Below are 15304 nucleotides of genomic sequence, written 5' to 3' on the forward strand. Positions count from 1 at the left end.
AGATTTCCCAAAATTTTTGTCAACACAGACGATACCTATGAAGAGCTCCATTTAATCGTTTATAAGGTAACACTGCTTTTCCCTCTGGAGTTACAAGTTAACAGGACAGTAAGTCGTTCTTGTGTGTGTCTCGGATCCTACACCAGCTTCTTACGTGTTTTTTGGAAAAAAATGGTAAAAGTTCTAGTTATCTAGAGCCCGGGAAGCGGGGCGGGCTTGTTCGGCCCTCGGGCAGGCACGGTCGATGCAGCAGGAGCAGGCTCAGGCTGCTGTGTGCGCTGCAGCTCCCGGTTGAGAGCCCGCGGGCTGGGCCCTGGCCTCCCTCACAGGGGATCCTGCCTGCTGGGACGCGCGGATTCCCTCAGGACAATGGTGTCTGTTTGGACATGATTATAAAAATGTGTGTTTATATTAATTTTGTTAATATTAGATTTTTTTAAAGATTTATTTGCTTTTATTGGAAAGTTAGATATACACAGAGGAGGAAAGACAGAGAGGAAGATCTTCCATCTGCTGGTTCACTCCCCAGGTGGCTGCAATGGCCAGAGCTAAGCCAATCCAAAGCCAGGAGCCAGGAGCCTCTTCCGGGTCTCCCACGCGGGTGCAGGGTCCCAAAGCTTTGGGCCGTCCTCGACTGCTTTCCCAGGCCACAAGCAAGAAGCTGGATGGGAAGCGGGGCCGCCAGGATTAGAACCGGCGCCCAGGTGGGATCCTGGCACATGCAAGGTAAAGATTCAGTCCCTAGGCTATCAGGTCCTACGCCCAGGTTGCCCACGTGGTGTGACAGAAGCTCAAGTGCTTGGCCCGTTTCCACTGCCTCCCCAGGCCCGTTGCTGAGGAGCTGAATGGCGGCACTCACACCAGTGCCCCAGTACGGCGTGTGGCTGTCCTAAGCAGTGGCTTAGCCTGCTGCCACAGCACTGGCCTGCATTACGGTGTGTTTTGTTTTTAAGATTTGTGTTTATAAGGCCCAGTGCGATAGCATAGTGGTTATGGTCCTCTGCTTGAGCACACCGGGATCCCATATGTGCACCAGTTCTAATCCCAGCAGCTCCACTTCCCATCCAACTGCCTGGCTGGCCTGGGAAAGCAGTCACAGACGGCCTGAAGCCTTGGGACCCTGCGCCCACATGGGAGACTTGGAAGAGGTTCCTGGCTCCTGGCTTCAGATTGGCTCAGTTCCAGCTGTTGCAGCTGCTTGGGGAGTGAATCATCGGGCCGAAGGTCTTCTTCTCCGTGTCTGCTCTTCTCTGTATATCTGACTTTCCAATAAAAATAAGTAAATCTTTTTAAAAATTGTGTTTATATCTGTAAAAATTGCCCATCGTATTCATCCTGAGCTTTAGGGAAAAGCAAGTCTCATTCGGCGTCTGCCATTAGTACTGTTTTGTTTGGGAGGTTTAAGTGGTGGTTCCCTTTGCCGTGGCTGGTGGCTTCCCTGTGGCCTCCTTGCCACTGCCCTGGCAGCGTTGGAGAGCGTGGGGTAGGACGCCCGTGCCTTGGCAGTAAGAGTGCATGAATTCATCATTCCCTTTATGTACCTTTTTTCTTAAGTGAGACTCTTTGTGTTTAGCTAATCAATTAATTTGAAAACACGCAGCCGCCCACCTGCCTGAATGCCCTCAGCGGCAGCAGCTGGCAGGGCCTGGCTGACGCTGGGAGTCAGGAACTCAGCCCAGGCCTCCCACAAGGATGGTGCCTGGTGGTCACCTGCCACCCTCAGGGCTGAGCGTCAGCATGGCAGGAGTCTGTACCTGGGTACCGGGCTCTGAGACACGGCATCTCCACCAGTGTCTCAACAGTCGTGACAAGTGGCCGCCGCCGTCCTTGGTGTTCTGAGTTTGAAGCAGATGGCCTGGTTTCACTGCCAGCTGCACCCTGGGAGGGTCGGAGCTCTCCGGAGAGTAGGCCGGAGGCCAGGCGGGGCCTCCCTGGGTCCGCGGGACGCCAGCCACTGCCGACCTTCCGGCGGGACCCGTGCTCCCATATCCTGGGGAGTGGAATGTGGGCACGAAGGTGGTCGGCAGCAAAATCCAAAGTCCTCTGCCCACAAAACCCGTTGAGTGGAACTGTAAGCCACAGGCTTTCCCCTCTGTTTATGGGCAAATCACAATTACGATTTATTTATGAATTAGGGTGAATGTGATTTGCTTTGACTGTAGAAACTACATATTGGCTGATATAAAGGCTGTGCAGTAAAGTTTGTGCGAACTTGAATTGAAAGGTTTGTTCTGGTGTCACTCTCCCCAAAAAGTGAAGTTCGGGGTGAAATTTCTATAATATGCATCTTCCATGCGCTTTCTGAAGATGCTTAAGAGGGGGGAGCTGGGTCCAGTCAGGGACAGGAGGGAGCTGAGGGGCTCCGGCCAGGGCCAGGTGGGAGCTGAGTGGGCTGTGTGTGGCTGTGTGTCCAGCCGTGACGGGGATTGGTGTGGCCTGTGTGTGGGCCGCCGTGTCCCAGCCGCCAGTACCACATCTGAAGATGGTGGTTGAAGAGCCGTGTAGCCCTGGGTTCTCAGGCAGGTGTGGGTACTGGGGAAGTCTGTGGCTTTTCACTGTTAGGCTTACATTTGCTAGGCCTCCTGTCATTTAAAATGATCTTTGCTTTTGAAGGGTTTTGGCTGTTCGTTTATACTCTTGCTTGGTGGTGGGTTAACTGTTACCCGCCACACCGTGGCTGCAGCTGTCTGCCGTGGGGACCGGCCCACCTGTGGCTGCCTTTTAACCGGTGTTGCCAGAAACTCAAGCATGGCGGACCGCAGTGCGTACCCGGCACGCTGTGCGCCTGGGCTCTGCCCCTCTGTGTTTCTGCTGCAGGTAAACCCTGTGCGTCTTACCTCTCCCTCTCACCTCCACCTGCACCTAGACCAGTGCGGGAGGGCGTGTGTGGAGCCAGGTTGTCCAGCAGACGGCACCACCTTGGGGACACGTGTCCCCCCCACCCACGTGGCCGCAGTTGGCCGTGGGGGAGACCCCTGCACCCCCTCCAGGCTCATCCGGGTCTCTTCTCTTGCAGGCCATGAGCGCAGCCGTGTGCTTCATGATTGACGGTACGTGCACCCGGGTCCGGCTTCAGGCCACGGCAGCGTTTCATCGCACGTGGGGCCTGTTGGGAAGCGACGCGTTGTTGTAGGCAGCTCGGGAGCGCTTTCCGCTCGTCAGCCGTGGGGCCTGGGCCCGGCTCTGTGGCTCCTCAGGTGTGGACCAGGACAGCAGCGGGCCTGTCTCGAGGGAGGCTGTGTGTGTAAAGCCCCAGCCAGCCGGCCCCTGGCCCGTGAGCGCTGTGCAGCGCTGGTTAAACACTTCACCTTGCTGGTCGGCCTGGGGTCGGCTGACGACCCGCCACCCTCACAGGCACCCCAGGGTGACGTCCCGGAGGGACGCCTGCGCCTTTCTCTTCTCATCTAGTTCATCACGGCCCCGCCCCACTCCCAAGCCCGTTAGGAAGCTGTCACCTGCGGCCCAGCCCTGGGGGGGTGCTGGCTCTCCGGGCTCTGGCCCTGACCAGTGTCTCCGTCACTCGCTAGCCTCCACCCAGCTGACCGTGGACTTCTGCCGGAGACTGGACAGCATCGTGGGGCCCCAGCTCACCGTGCTGGCGTCCGACGTCTGCGAGCAGTTCAACATCAACAAGAGAATATCTGGGTTCGTACTTTGCGTTGTGTTTACTTTTTAAAAAAGATTTATTTTTTATTTTTATTGGAAGGCAGATTTACAGAGAGAAAGAGAGACAGAGACAAAGACCTTTTGTCTGCTGGCTCACTCCCTAAGTGGCCACAAAGGCTAGAGCTGAGCCAATCCAGAGCCAGGAGCCAGGAACCTCCTACAGGTCTCCCACACGGGTGCAGGGTCCCAAGGCTTTGGACCATCCTCAACTGCTTTCCAAGGCCACAGGCAGGGAGCTGGATGGGAAGTGGAGCTGCCAGGATTAGAACTGATGCCCATGTGGGCTCCAGGTGCGTGTGAGGGACGAGGCTACCGCGCCAGGCCCTCTCATGTTTACTTTCAACATTTAACTGGTCTTGGAAAGGGCAGGGTGGTTTTAAAGATTGTTGACCATAGCACTATTTCAGTGCATGGAGAGGACAGTTGCACAGGAACGCCCACCTCTTACCCAGCGTTGCTTCCTGCAGTTTCTGTAGGATGTCAACTATAGTCCAGAAATATTACAGGAAAGTTCCAGAAACAAACAGTTCAAAAGCTGCAAGCTACATGTATTCTGGGTAGCGTATGAAATCTCTCACGAGATGGGTCCTGCCCAGCATGCCTGGTGTATGGGCTGCCAACCTGCTGGTCACGTAATGACCGTCTCGTTGTCTTATCCATTGAAGGCAGTGGTGCGGTGTCACCTGTGCCGGAGAGAAGCCACGTCCGCTTCCTTAAATGAAAAAGTGAACGTCCTTGACGTGATCGTATGTGGGGTTGTTAGAAAAGTTGCTATGATTGCTCCATTTTATTGGCAGTGATGTTGGTCTCCTCCCGCCCTTGGCCTACATGTTAAACCTGATCCTGTGTATGCATGCAAACAGCAGTGCACATGGGGTCAGCACCCCTGTGGCTTCAGGCATACCCCTCCAGATGCGCAGCTGAGGGGGTCCTTCAGGAGCCCCCTCAGCTCACCCTGGGTGGGCTGCATGCTGGGATTGGGGGTGCTGAGCTGTGTGTGTTGGGCTTGTCTGGAGGCCCTGGGCAGCCCAGGCGGCTGCACCCGTGCTGGCAGCACGGTCAGCGTGGCTCTGTGAAGGCAGCAAGCAGGTGCAGCAGCTTGCATGGCCGCGCCAGCTGCTGTGCAGGCCCACGGGGAATCGCTAGCAAGTGGCGGCTTGGGGGCTTGAGGCCAGGTGCTGGAGCTGGTGTGGGCCACTGCGGGCCCTTGGCCGCCTCACCAAGCCCTGATGGCTGTGAAGAACGGGTATTGTAGGAGCGAGCAGGTGGGCGGCCCTCTGGACAGTAAACAGCCTGTTCCTGAGGGCTTTCGAGAAGGGACTGAAGGCCGGAATTCTCTGTGCGGTTTGTGAGTTCAGAGGAAAGTCCTTCAGATCTAGGCTGAGCACGTGGGGGTGTATTGCTGACAGCCTGCTTCGTTTAAAAAAAAAAAAAAGACCAAGAAGTGAACATTTTTGTAATAGATTTATTTTTATTGGAAAGTCAGAATTATAAAGAGAAGGAGAGATGAAAGATCTCCCATCTGTTTGTTCACTCCTTAAGTGGCCACAATGGCCAGAGCTGAGCTCATCCAAAACCGGGAGCCAGGAGCCTCTTCTGGGTCTCCCATGCGGGTGCAGGGCCCCAAGGCTTTGGGTCGCCCTCGACTGCTTTTCCGGGCCACAGGCAGGGAGCTGGTTGGGAAATGGAGCAGCTGGGATATGGACTGGTGCCCCTGTGGAATCCCAATGCATGCAAGGTGAGGACTTCAGCCACCAGGCTACTGCACCGGCCTCAAGTGAACATTTCTACCCAAAGGAGATCTTGTGGTGCTGCTCTGGGGTTACCTGAGCCATCAGCCCTGCTCAGGCCCACGTTAGCAGGAAGCTGCAGCCAGAGTGGGAGCCAGGCCTTGGGCATGGGCTCTCCTGTGTGGGACAGGGGCCCTCAGTGCTCGGCCCGACGCCCATGCCAAGGTTGTGTTTGAAGGATGCGTGAGTGCGTGAAGTCTGCTTTGGGTCCCACGAATTAGGAAATGATAGCTGGAGTGGGTGTGCGGTCCCCGTCCCGGGCCCTGGCGGGCTGTGCAGAGGTCACGGGCCGGGCAGCTCATCACTTGTGGACCGTGTGCAGAGGTAGAATTGCCCCAGGGCTCTGTGAACTTCACAACCCGGGTTACACCAGAGGGGCCTGGCTGGCAGTGCTGCTGTGGCCAGAAGGAGCTGCTGCTGGCATTTGTTGAAAATTGTACTATGAGCTGCCCGTTAGCCTCCGTTTAGACCCCTGCGTGTCCTGCCACACATCTCTCCCCCCAGGACAGTGGGTTTTTTTTTTTTAAGAATTTACTTTTTGGGCCCAGCGCGATGGCGCAGTGGTTAAGGTCCTCGCCTTGCACGCCCGGGATCCCATATGGGCGCCGGTTCTATCCCGGCAGCCCCGCTTCCCTTCCAGCTCCCTGCCTGTGGCCTGGGAAAGCAGTGGAGGATGGCCCAAAGCTTTGGGACCCTGCACCTGCGTGGGAGACCCGGAAGAAGCTCCTGGTTCCTGGCTTCGGATCAGCATAGCATCAGCCATTGCGCTCACTTGGGGAGTGAATAATCAGACGGAAGATCCTCCTCTCTGTATATCCACCTTTCCAATAAAAATTATAAAATAAATCTTAAAAAAAAAAAACCTTTCTCTTAAAAAAAAAAGAATTATTTACTTTTTTTGGAAAGGCGGATATACAGAGAGGAAGAGAGACAGAGAGGAAGATCTTCTGGCCGTTGATTTACTCCCCAAGTGGCCGCAACAGCCTGAGCTGAGCCAATCCGAAACCAGGAGCCAGGAACTTCCTCCAGGTCTCCCACGCGGGTGCAGGGTCCCAAGGCTTTGGGCCGTCCTCTACTGCATTCCAAGACCACAGGCAGGGAGCTGGATGGGAAATGGGTTGGCCAGGATTAGAACCGGTGCCCATATGGGATTCTGGCGCATTCAAGGCAATTACATTACGCTATCACGCGGGGCCCAGGACAGCATCTCACATAGGTGCTGGTTCGAGTCCCGGCTGCTCCACTTCCGATGCTCCTCTCTGCTCACGCACCTGGGAGAGCGTCAGCGGAGGGCCGCATGCTCAGAGACGCCCCGACAGGGGCCTGGGGTGCCCGCCGCTGGCTCTCCCAGCCTCCCCACCTCCCGTTGGGACCTTCAGGGTGATTCCTGGGCTCTACCTAGAGTACGTCTTTGCTCTGTTTTTATAGTACACATTTGGGGTACTTTATATTGTACGTTTCTTTTTTCTTTTTCTTTTTTTTTTTCAAGATTTATTTATTTAGAGGGCGGGAGTCACAGATGTTCGATCCACCGGCTCACTCCAGATGGCTGCAGCAGCTCGAAGTGGGCCAATTTGAAGCCAGGAGCTTCAGCTGCTGCTCCCATGTGGGTACAGGGGCTCAAGGACATGGGCCATCCTCAGCTGCTTTCCCGGGAGCGTTAGCAGGGAATGGATAGGATGTGGATCAGCCGGGACTGGAGCCAGCGCCCATTTGGGATGCCAGCATGGCAGGTGGTGTCTTATTTGTATGCCACATACTGGGCCATTTCTGGGATTTTAAGAAAAACATCACCTCTCTGAAAAACTCCCTCACATTGCACACTTTGCTTCTGCACAGATGATCTGCTGCTGAGTGAGGGAACTGTCCTTGGGTGCCGGGCCCCAGGGCCTCGCAGCTGCGCCGGGAGGTGGGGTGGTCAAGGTGGGCGTGTTCCCCCAGGTCTGAGAAGGAGCCCCAGTTTAAGTTCATCTACTTCAACCACATGAACCTGGCCGAGAAGAGCACCATCCACATGCGTAAAACCCCCAGCGTGTCCCTCACGTCCGTGCCCCCCGACCTCATGAAGATCCTCGGGGACATCAACAGTGACTTCACGAGGTAACGCCAGGGCCCCCCACGGGGCGGGCTCAGCAGAGGACCCCTCTGGGCCCCAGTGTCCAGAGCTCCCCTCGCAGGCTGCGGCTGGCCCGCGTGCCCAGGCCGCAGGTGCACACAGCCCTGGCCCGTCCTTGCTGTCGGAATGTGTGCCCTGCACCGGCCGCCCGTCTGCCTCATGGACACTCCTGTTTTACAGAGTGGATGAGGATGAAGAAATCATCGTGAAGGCCATGAGCGACTACTGGGTGGTCGGCAAGAAGTCAGACCAGCGGGAGCTGTATGTTATTTTGAATCAGAAAAACGCAAACCTCATTGAAGTCAACGGTAAATGGCACATGAGCGCGCCTGGCGCTCAAGGCTGACTCAGCACTGGGAGGTGGGCGCTCGAGGCTGACTCAGCACTGGGAGGTGGGCGCTCAAGGCTGACTCAGCACTGGGAGGTGGGCGCCTGGCGCTCAAGGCTGGCTCGTCAGTACTGGGAGGTGGGCGCCTGGCGCTCAAGGCTGGCTCGTCAGCACTGGGAGAGGCACAGGGACACACTGACTCAAGTCTTTGCTTGATGTTTTAAGGTTTTACTTATTTATTTGAAACGTAGAGTTACAGAAAGAGGAGAGGCAGACATGTTGCACCTGCTTGCTCACTCCCCGAATGGCCGCAGCAGCCAGGCCAGAAAGAAACCGCGAGCCGGGAGCTCCATCCAGGTCTGTCCTGTGCGTGCAGGTCCCAGGCGTTATGACCACTGGTGCTGCTTTCCAAAGTGTATGACCAAGGAGCTGGCCTCGAAGTGGAGCACTAGGCCATAGCAGGTGCCCACATGGGTGTCAGGGACACACAGTGGTTTAACTTCAGCACCACAGAAGCCCTGAAACTTTAAGCTAGAACACACCCCCTTTAAAAAAAAAAGATTTAGTTTCATTTGGGCCTGGTGTGGTAGCCTTGCTTTGCATGCACTGGGATCCCATATGAATGCTGGCTCATGTCCCGTCTGCTCCACTTCCCATCCAGCTCCCTGCCTGTGGCCTGAGAAAGCAGTTGAAGACGGCTGAAAGCCTTGGGACCCTGCACCTGTGTGGGAGACCCGGAGGAGGCTCCTGGCTCCTGGCTTCGGATCAGCCCAGCTCTGGCTGTTGTGACCGCTTGGTGAGTGAACCAGCACACAGACGATTCCTCTCTGTAAAGCTGATTTCCAATGAAAATAAATAAATCTTTAAAAAAAAAAAGTTTCTTATTTTCATTGGAAAAGCAGTTACCAAAAGAAGGTAAGACAGAGATGGAGCTGGTTCACGCTGAGAAGGACCATAACGGCCTGAAGTGAGGTAGTCAGGAGCCAGGAGCCTCTTCTGGGTCTCCCACACGGCTGCACAAGCCGGGGCCTTGAGTCTTCCTCCGCTGCTTCCCCAGGTGCATTTGTAGCTCAGTGGATGGGAAGTGGAGTAGCCAGGACTTGAACCAGTGTCTGTATGGGATGTTGGTACTGCAGGTAGAAGCTTTACCTGCATGCCGCGGTGCCAGTTCCAGTTTACTTAATCCTGTTTGGGACATGTACCGAGGGGTAGAGGATGCCTGCCTTTGTCTTGTGTCACTCTTGCTTCTCAAATCAGTTCTGTTCAGGATCCCTTTGGATGTCCTGTGATAAAGACACAGGACGCACAGTTGCTGTTGACGTTAGTGTGAGGAAACAGGCAAGGAGCGGCGTGCCCCAGCTTCCAGCCAGTGTGCTCAGTTGGTCCCCTGTGTGACCCTGCAGCTGCTCCTGGGGTCCTGACAGCCCCCTCGCCCAGGTCGGACCACCCTGCTGAGCGGGCCACTGAGTACTGGAGCAAGCAGTGTGACGGCCAGGGAGATGCCCTGCACCTGTCTTCACGTAATAGCGCATCCCCCGCTCAGTGACTGCCCGACTCCACATGGCTCTCGCAGAGTTACCAGAGTCTTCTGTCCTCTGATTCACTCCCCAAATGACTACAACAGCTGGGTCTGCTCCAGGCCAGAGCCGGGGGTCAGGAGTTTCCTGAGGTCTCCCACATGGGCACAGGGGCCACAGATGGCCCCGGGCCATCTTCCACTGCCATCCCGGGTACTTGAGCAGGGAGCTGGATGGGAAGTGGAGCAGCCGGGAACTCAGACAGGTGCCCCATGGGATGCTGGTGTCACAGGCAGTGGCTTCATACACTACCCCACAGCACTGGCCCTGGGATCAAGTGACGGGCGTGCAAGGTGTCCGTGTTGTCTCCTGCTCAGTGCTCCACCTCATCCACAGTGCTGCAGGGCCTCTCGGCTGGCTGCGGGCTGGCTGCGGGCGGGCTGCGGGCTGGCTGCGGGCGGGCTGCGGGCGGGACAGGAGGCTGCAGTGCTGGGGGTGCTGTCAAGTCCCAGCGCTCATGGTCTGCTAGGTGTTTTTTTTCCCCCTTTCTCTCAGTTTCTTCCCTAAGCTGCTGGGATTTCCGGTCAGGATTCACACAAGCTTTCTTTACTCTCAGCTTTATGCCCGACAGCTTCAGGAAGTAAATCCCAAGGCGTGGGGGAGCGCTTCCTTGCTGACCCCATCTGCTCTCTCCGCAGAAGAGGTGAAGAAGCTGTGTGCCACGCAGTTCAACAACATCTTCTTCCTGGACTGACGCGTGGGCTCGCCCACGCCCGCTCACCCCACGAGCCACGGCTGCTGCCGAGCGGCTGGATGACGAGTAAAGCAATACTTGCTCTGAGGAATCAAATTTCTACGCAGCCTGATGACTCCCCTGAGGTTTTTAGATTTTAAATATTTATGTGGAATTGACTCAAGGTAGTGGGGAATAGCTCTATATCATTCCATTTGGACATTATGTGAATATTTTACTGGAAAATAAGACTAATAAATTGTTACACTTTTTAACATTCTGGTCTGGCATCAAGTCTCTCCCCTGTTGCTCACTAGGAGGCCAGGCCCACCAGCCCTCGTGCTTGTTACACTCGTTCAGCTGCCGAAGCTCCTCAGAGCTGGGGTCCCTTCCACAGTCAGGGGACCCCAGTGGGGAGCCGGGAGGCACTTGCCCAGAACAACTGCCGGCTTTCATTTCCCCCAGAGCACACCCGTGCCAAGAACTCAGCAAAGGTGCCAGTGCGGCCCCCCACGCGAAGCGTTCAGCTTGCCGGCTGGTGCCCCAGGAGCACCCGGTGCCCGCGTGGCCTCCCTCGGGCATGCCCTCTGAGTCCCGGGAGGGCAGTGGGCAGCGGCTGCCGTCCCCGCGGTGTCAGGCCTGCTGTCTGCCGTGCTGGCCTCTTGGCCCGGGGCTCCACGGGCAGCAGCTCTGCTTCCAGCCGCCCCTGCTTGCCGACAGCCCCACGCTGCATCGTGGTCTGTGGCGTGGCCGAGATGGTGCTGGGCTGCTGGCGGGTTCGGGGCTGGCCTCTCCTGGGCTGCATTCTGCCTCCTGTCCGTGTGGGGTCAGGGTTCTTGGTTCTCTGCTGCTCCGGGGTCTTCCTGTCACTTCTGTCACTGCGGCCATTTCCCCCGGGGTCCGAGCGCTGTTCCTACCCTCGGGTTCCTGGTTATTCGCCATCTTTGTTCGTGTAGGTTCTGCTTTGCCTTGCGCTGCTGGCTGCTGTGGCCGACAGAGCTGACTGCCCGGGACGCCCTCCCTGTGCCTTTAGCTTTAGCCTCGCTGTGGTTTCTGAGAAGCTTCCCTTGGACAAAGGTGAGCGTCTCCCTTGATCCGCCCTAATGCCCTGGGCTTGGGGTGTGCTGGGGCCCGGGGGTGCTTCGGACGCACAAACTGAGTGAGCTGCCCAGGACTACGGCCTGCCCTTGCCCGCTGTGGCAGACCTGCCTTGCGCCTCACCTTCCTGCCGCCCACAGGGGCTGCTGCGGGGACAGTGCTGGGAGCCTCTCGGGCCAGAGCAGCCTCAGGAAACAGCCATAGCTCTGCCCATCCCGCACATGTTCCGATCCACCTGAGCCATGTTCTCAGACTGTAAACTGAGTCACCAGTACATCCCTTGATGCTTTGGAAACATGTTTAATAAGCATTTACCATCCACTCATATCGGTTTTCATTTTAGAGCGCAGACACGTCTGTGGTGTGGTCTGTCCACCTAGAGCCCCGGAGCCCCCGGAGCCCCAGGAGCCGGGCAGGTGGCAGGCGGGCAGTAGGTCGTAGGCGGTGCGCTGTGGTGCGCTACAGCGCTGGGCGCCCTCACTTCTTCTTCTTCTTGCCCGCGATGGCCTTGCCGGCCTGGGGCACAGCTGCGTCCTCCTTGGGGGGGCTGGGCGTCTGGCTTGCGGGCGGGGCGTCCACTGGCTCCTTCAGCACCATGATGCTGATCTCCTGGTCTTGTTTTTTGGCCTCTTCCTCTTGTAACAGAGACAGCCTAAAAAGCAAGCAAAGAAAGTACCTTTTTTTCCCGCCCACTTTTTAAAAATGTATTTGAAAGGTAGTAAGAGAGAGGTTTCCCTACCACTGGGTCCCTCCCCAAATGTCAGCAGCAAGCCAGGGCTGGGCCAGACGGAAGTCAGGAGCCTGGCGGCCCATCTGGGTCTCCCGCATGGGTAGTGCGGGTGTGGGTGTGCAGGCAGCTGGCCTGGGAGCAGAGCCAGGATTGGAGCTGGGAGTTGGGGCTGGGGTGTGGCACCCAGTCAGGCTGTGTGGTGTGAGCTGTAGCCGGAAGTCGTCCTGCCTTCACATGCGGTCATGGTGATATAGCCACGTAGCTCCAAGGGAAAGCGGCCTGGCCAAAGACCTTCTAAGTGTGTCGTAGTGTGTGCTCCCAGGCAGAGCTGAGCCACCTGCCTGGGGTCCTGAGGGGGATCCCCATCTCCCCGGCCTGGGCAGGTGGGAACCTGCTTCACCGCACCACGGGCCCGGGCCAGGTTATGTCCACTAGCCAGAGGAGGAGGCCGAGGCACATGGAAGGAGGTGACGTCACAGGCCTGTACTGAACCAGGTGGCCTCGACTTATCCCTGCGCTGTCCCCATGCCCTCAGCCACCCATCACTTCCTGGAGCCTCCCTGTGCCCAAATGAGCCCCAGGTTCTCAGGCGTGAGGACGTGAGGGAAGAGTGTGCAGCTCCTATCCCCACGCGAAGGCCACAGGGCAACCTACACCTGACTGCCCTACAGTTGGCATGGGCCCCGCGAGATTCCCAGTGTGTGAAGGGGGCAGGCACAGCCAGAGGGGTCTCCCTGGGCAGGGGGGCTGTCCATTGCTCCGGGGTGTTCCCCTGCCTCAGAGGCAGAAGGGTCTGCTGGTGGTTAGCTGTCCGCAGCTGACTCCCACCTGACTCAGCCTGGAGGCTGGGGTGGGGGTGATGCTGGAGGTGCCAGCGTCCCGCAGGGGGCTCCTCCGGCAGCCACCCCGGGGACACCGTCCAGGCCCCTGCCACAGCCTTCGTAGGACTAGTTGCTGTGACACGCTGAGGGTCTCAGACCCGGAACTGGGAGCGAGTGGGCACCAGGCGCTGCCCGCCCCATCACTCTTGCGGGGCCCCAGCAGGAGCCAGGAACCACGGCTACTGCACCAGACTCCCGTAGGAGCCCGCGGCCTGTGTGATGTCTGCAGCGGCGAGGGCCTGGGGGGGCACCTACTTCGCCTCCAGCTCCTCGTCCTCCATCCTCCGCTGCCGCGCCACTGCCTCCTCGAGCAGCCGGTTCTCCTTCACCTTCTCCGTGAGGGTCTCTTCCCGCCTGTGAGCCACGAAGAGCACGTGCACGAAGAACACGTACATGCTGTGGAGCCACATGCTCAGCTTTTCGTTCTGGTCGAACCTGGGCTTCTCGTATTTCTCTGGAATGGAGTTTGAGGAGACCAAGCCTCAGGACAGGCCTGCGGCAGGTTTTGGGGTCCCCCTTCTGGGGCACCCTCTCCCCCTGCTGGGCTGCTCATAGACTGAGCACTGAGGGGAGCCTGGAGCAGCCTGCCTCCCTCACTCCGCCTCCCCCCAAACAGCTCCAGTCTTCAGGGTTTTGCAAAGTAGAATGAAAACGTCAGCAAATGGATGTTTTCCCAAGTCAAGGAAGGACCCTTCTCTTGGCTCTTGTTTCCGTCAGCTCTGGACGGAGTAAGGTCAGTGGCCTGGACCGTGTGGGTGCGAGAGGCAGGGGTGTTGCCTCTGAACAGGCTGTGTCCCCCCAAGGGTCCCTGCCTTGCAGGAGCTACTGTGACAAGCCAGGAGGGAGGAGGAGGAGCCGCAGGGTCGCCAGGAGAGCCTGGGGCAGCCTCGGGTGGCACTGCATATGGAGGGGCCACAGAGCCAGGGCAGCGCTCAGCACACCTCCCTTCTGGTAGCTTTCCCGGCCGCTAGCACATGCTTTGCCAGCTCGTTCATGCGGTCAGCTCTGCTGGCTGTGGACGGCCTGGGATTCATCTGGCCGCCGTGCCTGGATGCCCAGTGGCGGCGTGGGATTCATCTGGCCGCCGTGCCTGGATGCCCGGAGGTGCCTGTCTCCCCATCCTCGCAGTCCGCTGGAATCCAAGCTGGGGTTGGCAGCTGGGGTTGGCGCTCCCAGGTTCGCATGCAGCCGTTGAGTCTGAGTTCTCAGGGCCTTGTTTTAGTCCACGACGCTGTTCCTGAAGGTTAGATCTTCGTGTTCGTTCTGCCCCGCAGCCGCAGTGCTCCCTCACAGGATCCCCTTTTGTGTTAGGATTTCTTGTCTATCTTTTGCTACTTTTGAATCTTTTCTTTTTAAGATTTATTTGAAGGGCAGTTAGAGAAAAGAGATCTTGCTTCAATCCCCCAGTGAACCCAGTGGCCGAGGCTGGGCCAGACCGAAGTCAGAAGCCAGGGGCTTCTTCGGGGTCTCCCATTTGGGGCTAGGGACCCAAGCGGTTGAGCCACATTAGCATGGGTTGAATCTTCTGAAGTGGAGCAGCCAGGCCTTGAACTGGCTCCAGCACGCGACGCTGGGTGGGATGGGCGTGACTTGTCAGGTGTTGGGATAATGTTAGTATGTTAGAATGTTAAGAATATTAGCATTAGGTGATATTAGGCCCTTTGGGGTGAGAAGCCACTACTTCGCTGGGTCAGAAAGCTCCACTTTTTTCACTGTGGGAAAGCTCCACTTTAGCATGAATCTGTGCCCTTGTTTCTCTGTAACCTTACCTATCAACTAACCCGGGTGCAGGAAGGCAGGGGCACAGTTCCCTGGTCCCAGGGACTGGAGGAGCCATAAAGATAAGGGTGCCAGGATGGGATGAGCCGTAAATAATAAGTGTGGGAGCATAAACAATAAGTGTGGGAACGTAAATAATGAGTGTGAGAACGGAATAGACTGCTTGCACCGGGAGCCACATAATCTAAATTTGTTACTTTTGACTTTGATGTATGTTACAGCCAAAACGGGGTATATAAGCTCCAGCCTTATGTTACCCGGGGTCCGATCTGCTTGGCTGGCCTGCACACCCCAAGTGCGGTCTGACCCCAGCATGCTGGCACAATAAACTGTTTGCTGTTTGCATTACCAGCGACACTCTTTGTCGTTTTCTGGGGGTTGACCAGCTCGCACTCTGACATCCGGGGGGAGCTCTGGCCTGGACCCTAACAGACTGAGCGCCCACATGGGATGCTGGGGTTTGCAAGGTGGAGGATTAGCCATTTGAGCCACTGGGCCAGGTCCCAGGAGCTTCTGTTTTCCACGTGAGTGCAGGGTCCCATGGTCCTGAGACGTCCACTGCTGCTTCCTTTGCTGGGTCAAGTGGAGCAGCCAAGACTCCAGTGGGCACCCGTGGGGGATGCCAGCACTGCACGTGCAGAATTAGCTCACTGTGCCACTGCACCG

The 15304-nt window shown here is 57.2% G+C and overlaps 1 protein-coding gene across 1 annotated transcript; it reads left to right on the forward strand.

Moving 5' to 3' along the window:
• Positions 1 to 6: 6 nt before the first annotated feature.
• Positions 7 to 10425, forward strand: LOC121167056 (vacuolar fusion protein CCZ1 homolog). The gene is made up of 6 exons (XM_040996428.1): positions 7 to 66; positions 3017 to 3050; positions 3528 to 3645; positions 7398 to 7556; positions 7753 to 7880; positions 10116 to 10425. Exons 2-6 carry the CDS (start codon positions 3020 to 3022, stop codon positions 10169 to 10171), a joined length of 492 nt encoding a protein of 163 aa, XP_040852362.1. The 5' UTR covers positions 7 to 66; positions 3017 to 3019; the 3' UTR covers positions 10172 to 10425.
• Positions 10426 to 15304: the final 4879 nt, after the last annotated feature.

The sequence above is a fragment of the Ochotona curzoniae genome, unplaced genomic scaffold, assembly GCF_017591425.1.
Source record: "Ochotona curzoniae isolate NIBS_2020 unplaced genomic scaffold, NIBS_Ocur_1.0 patch299, whole genome shotgun sequence".
NCBI classification, from domain to species: Eukaryota; Metazoa; Chordata; class Mammalia; order Lagomorpha; family Ochotonidae; genus Ochotona; species Ochotona curzoniae.

What these genes read in the sequence shown, in the direction of transcription:
- LOC121167056 (XM_040996428.1), top strand. Translation starts at nt 3,020, where the DNA reads ATGAGCGCAGCCGTGTGCTTCATGATTGACG. An exon ending in ATCAACAAGAGAATATCTGG is followed by an intron (nt 3,646 to 7,397) that starts GTTCGTACTTTG and finishes GTGTTCCCCCAG; the next exon opens with GTCTGAGAAGGAGCCCCAGT. An exon ending in AAACCTCATTGAAGTCAACG is followed by an intron (nt 7,881 to 10,115) that starts GTAAATGGCACA and finishes CTCTCTCCGCAG; the next exon opens with AAGAGGTGAAGAAGCTGTGT.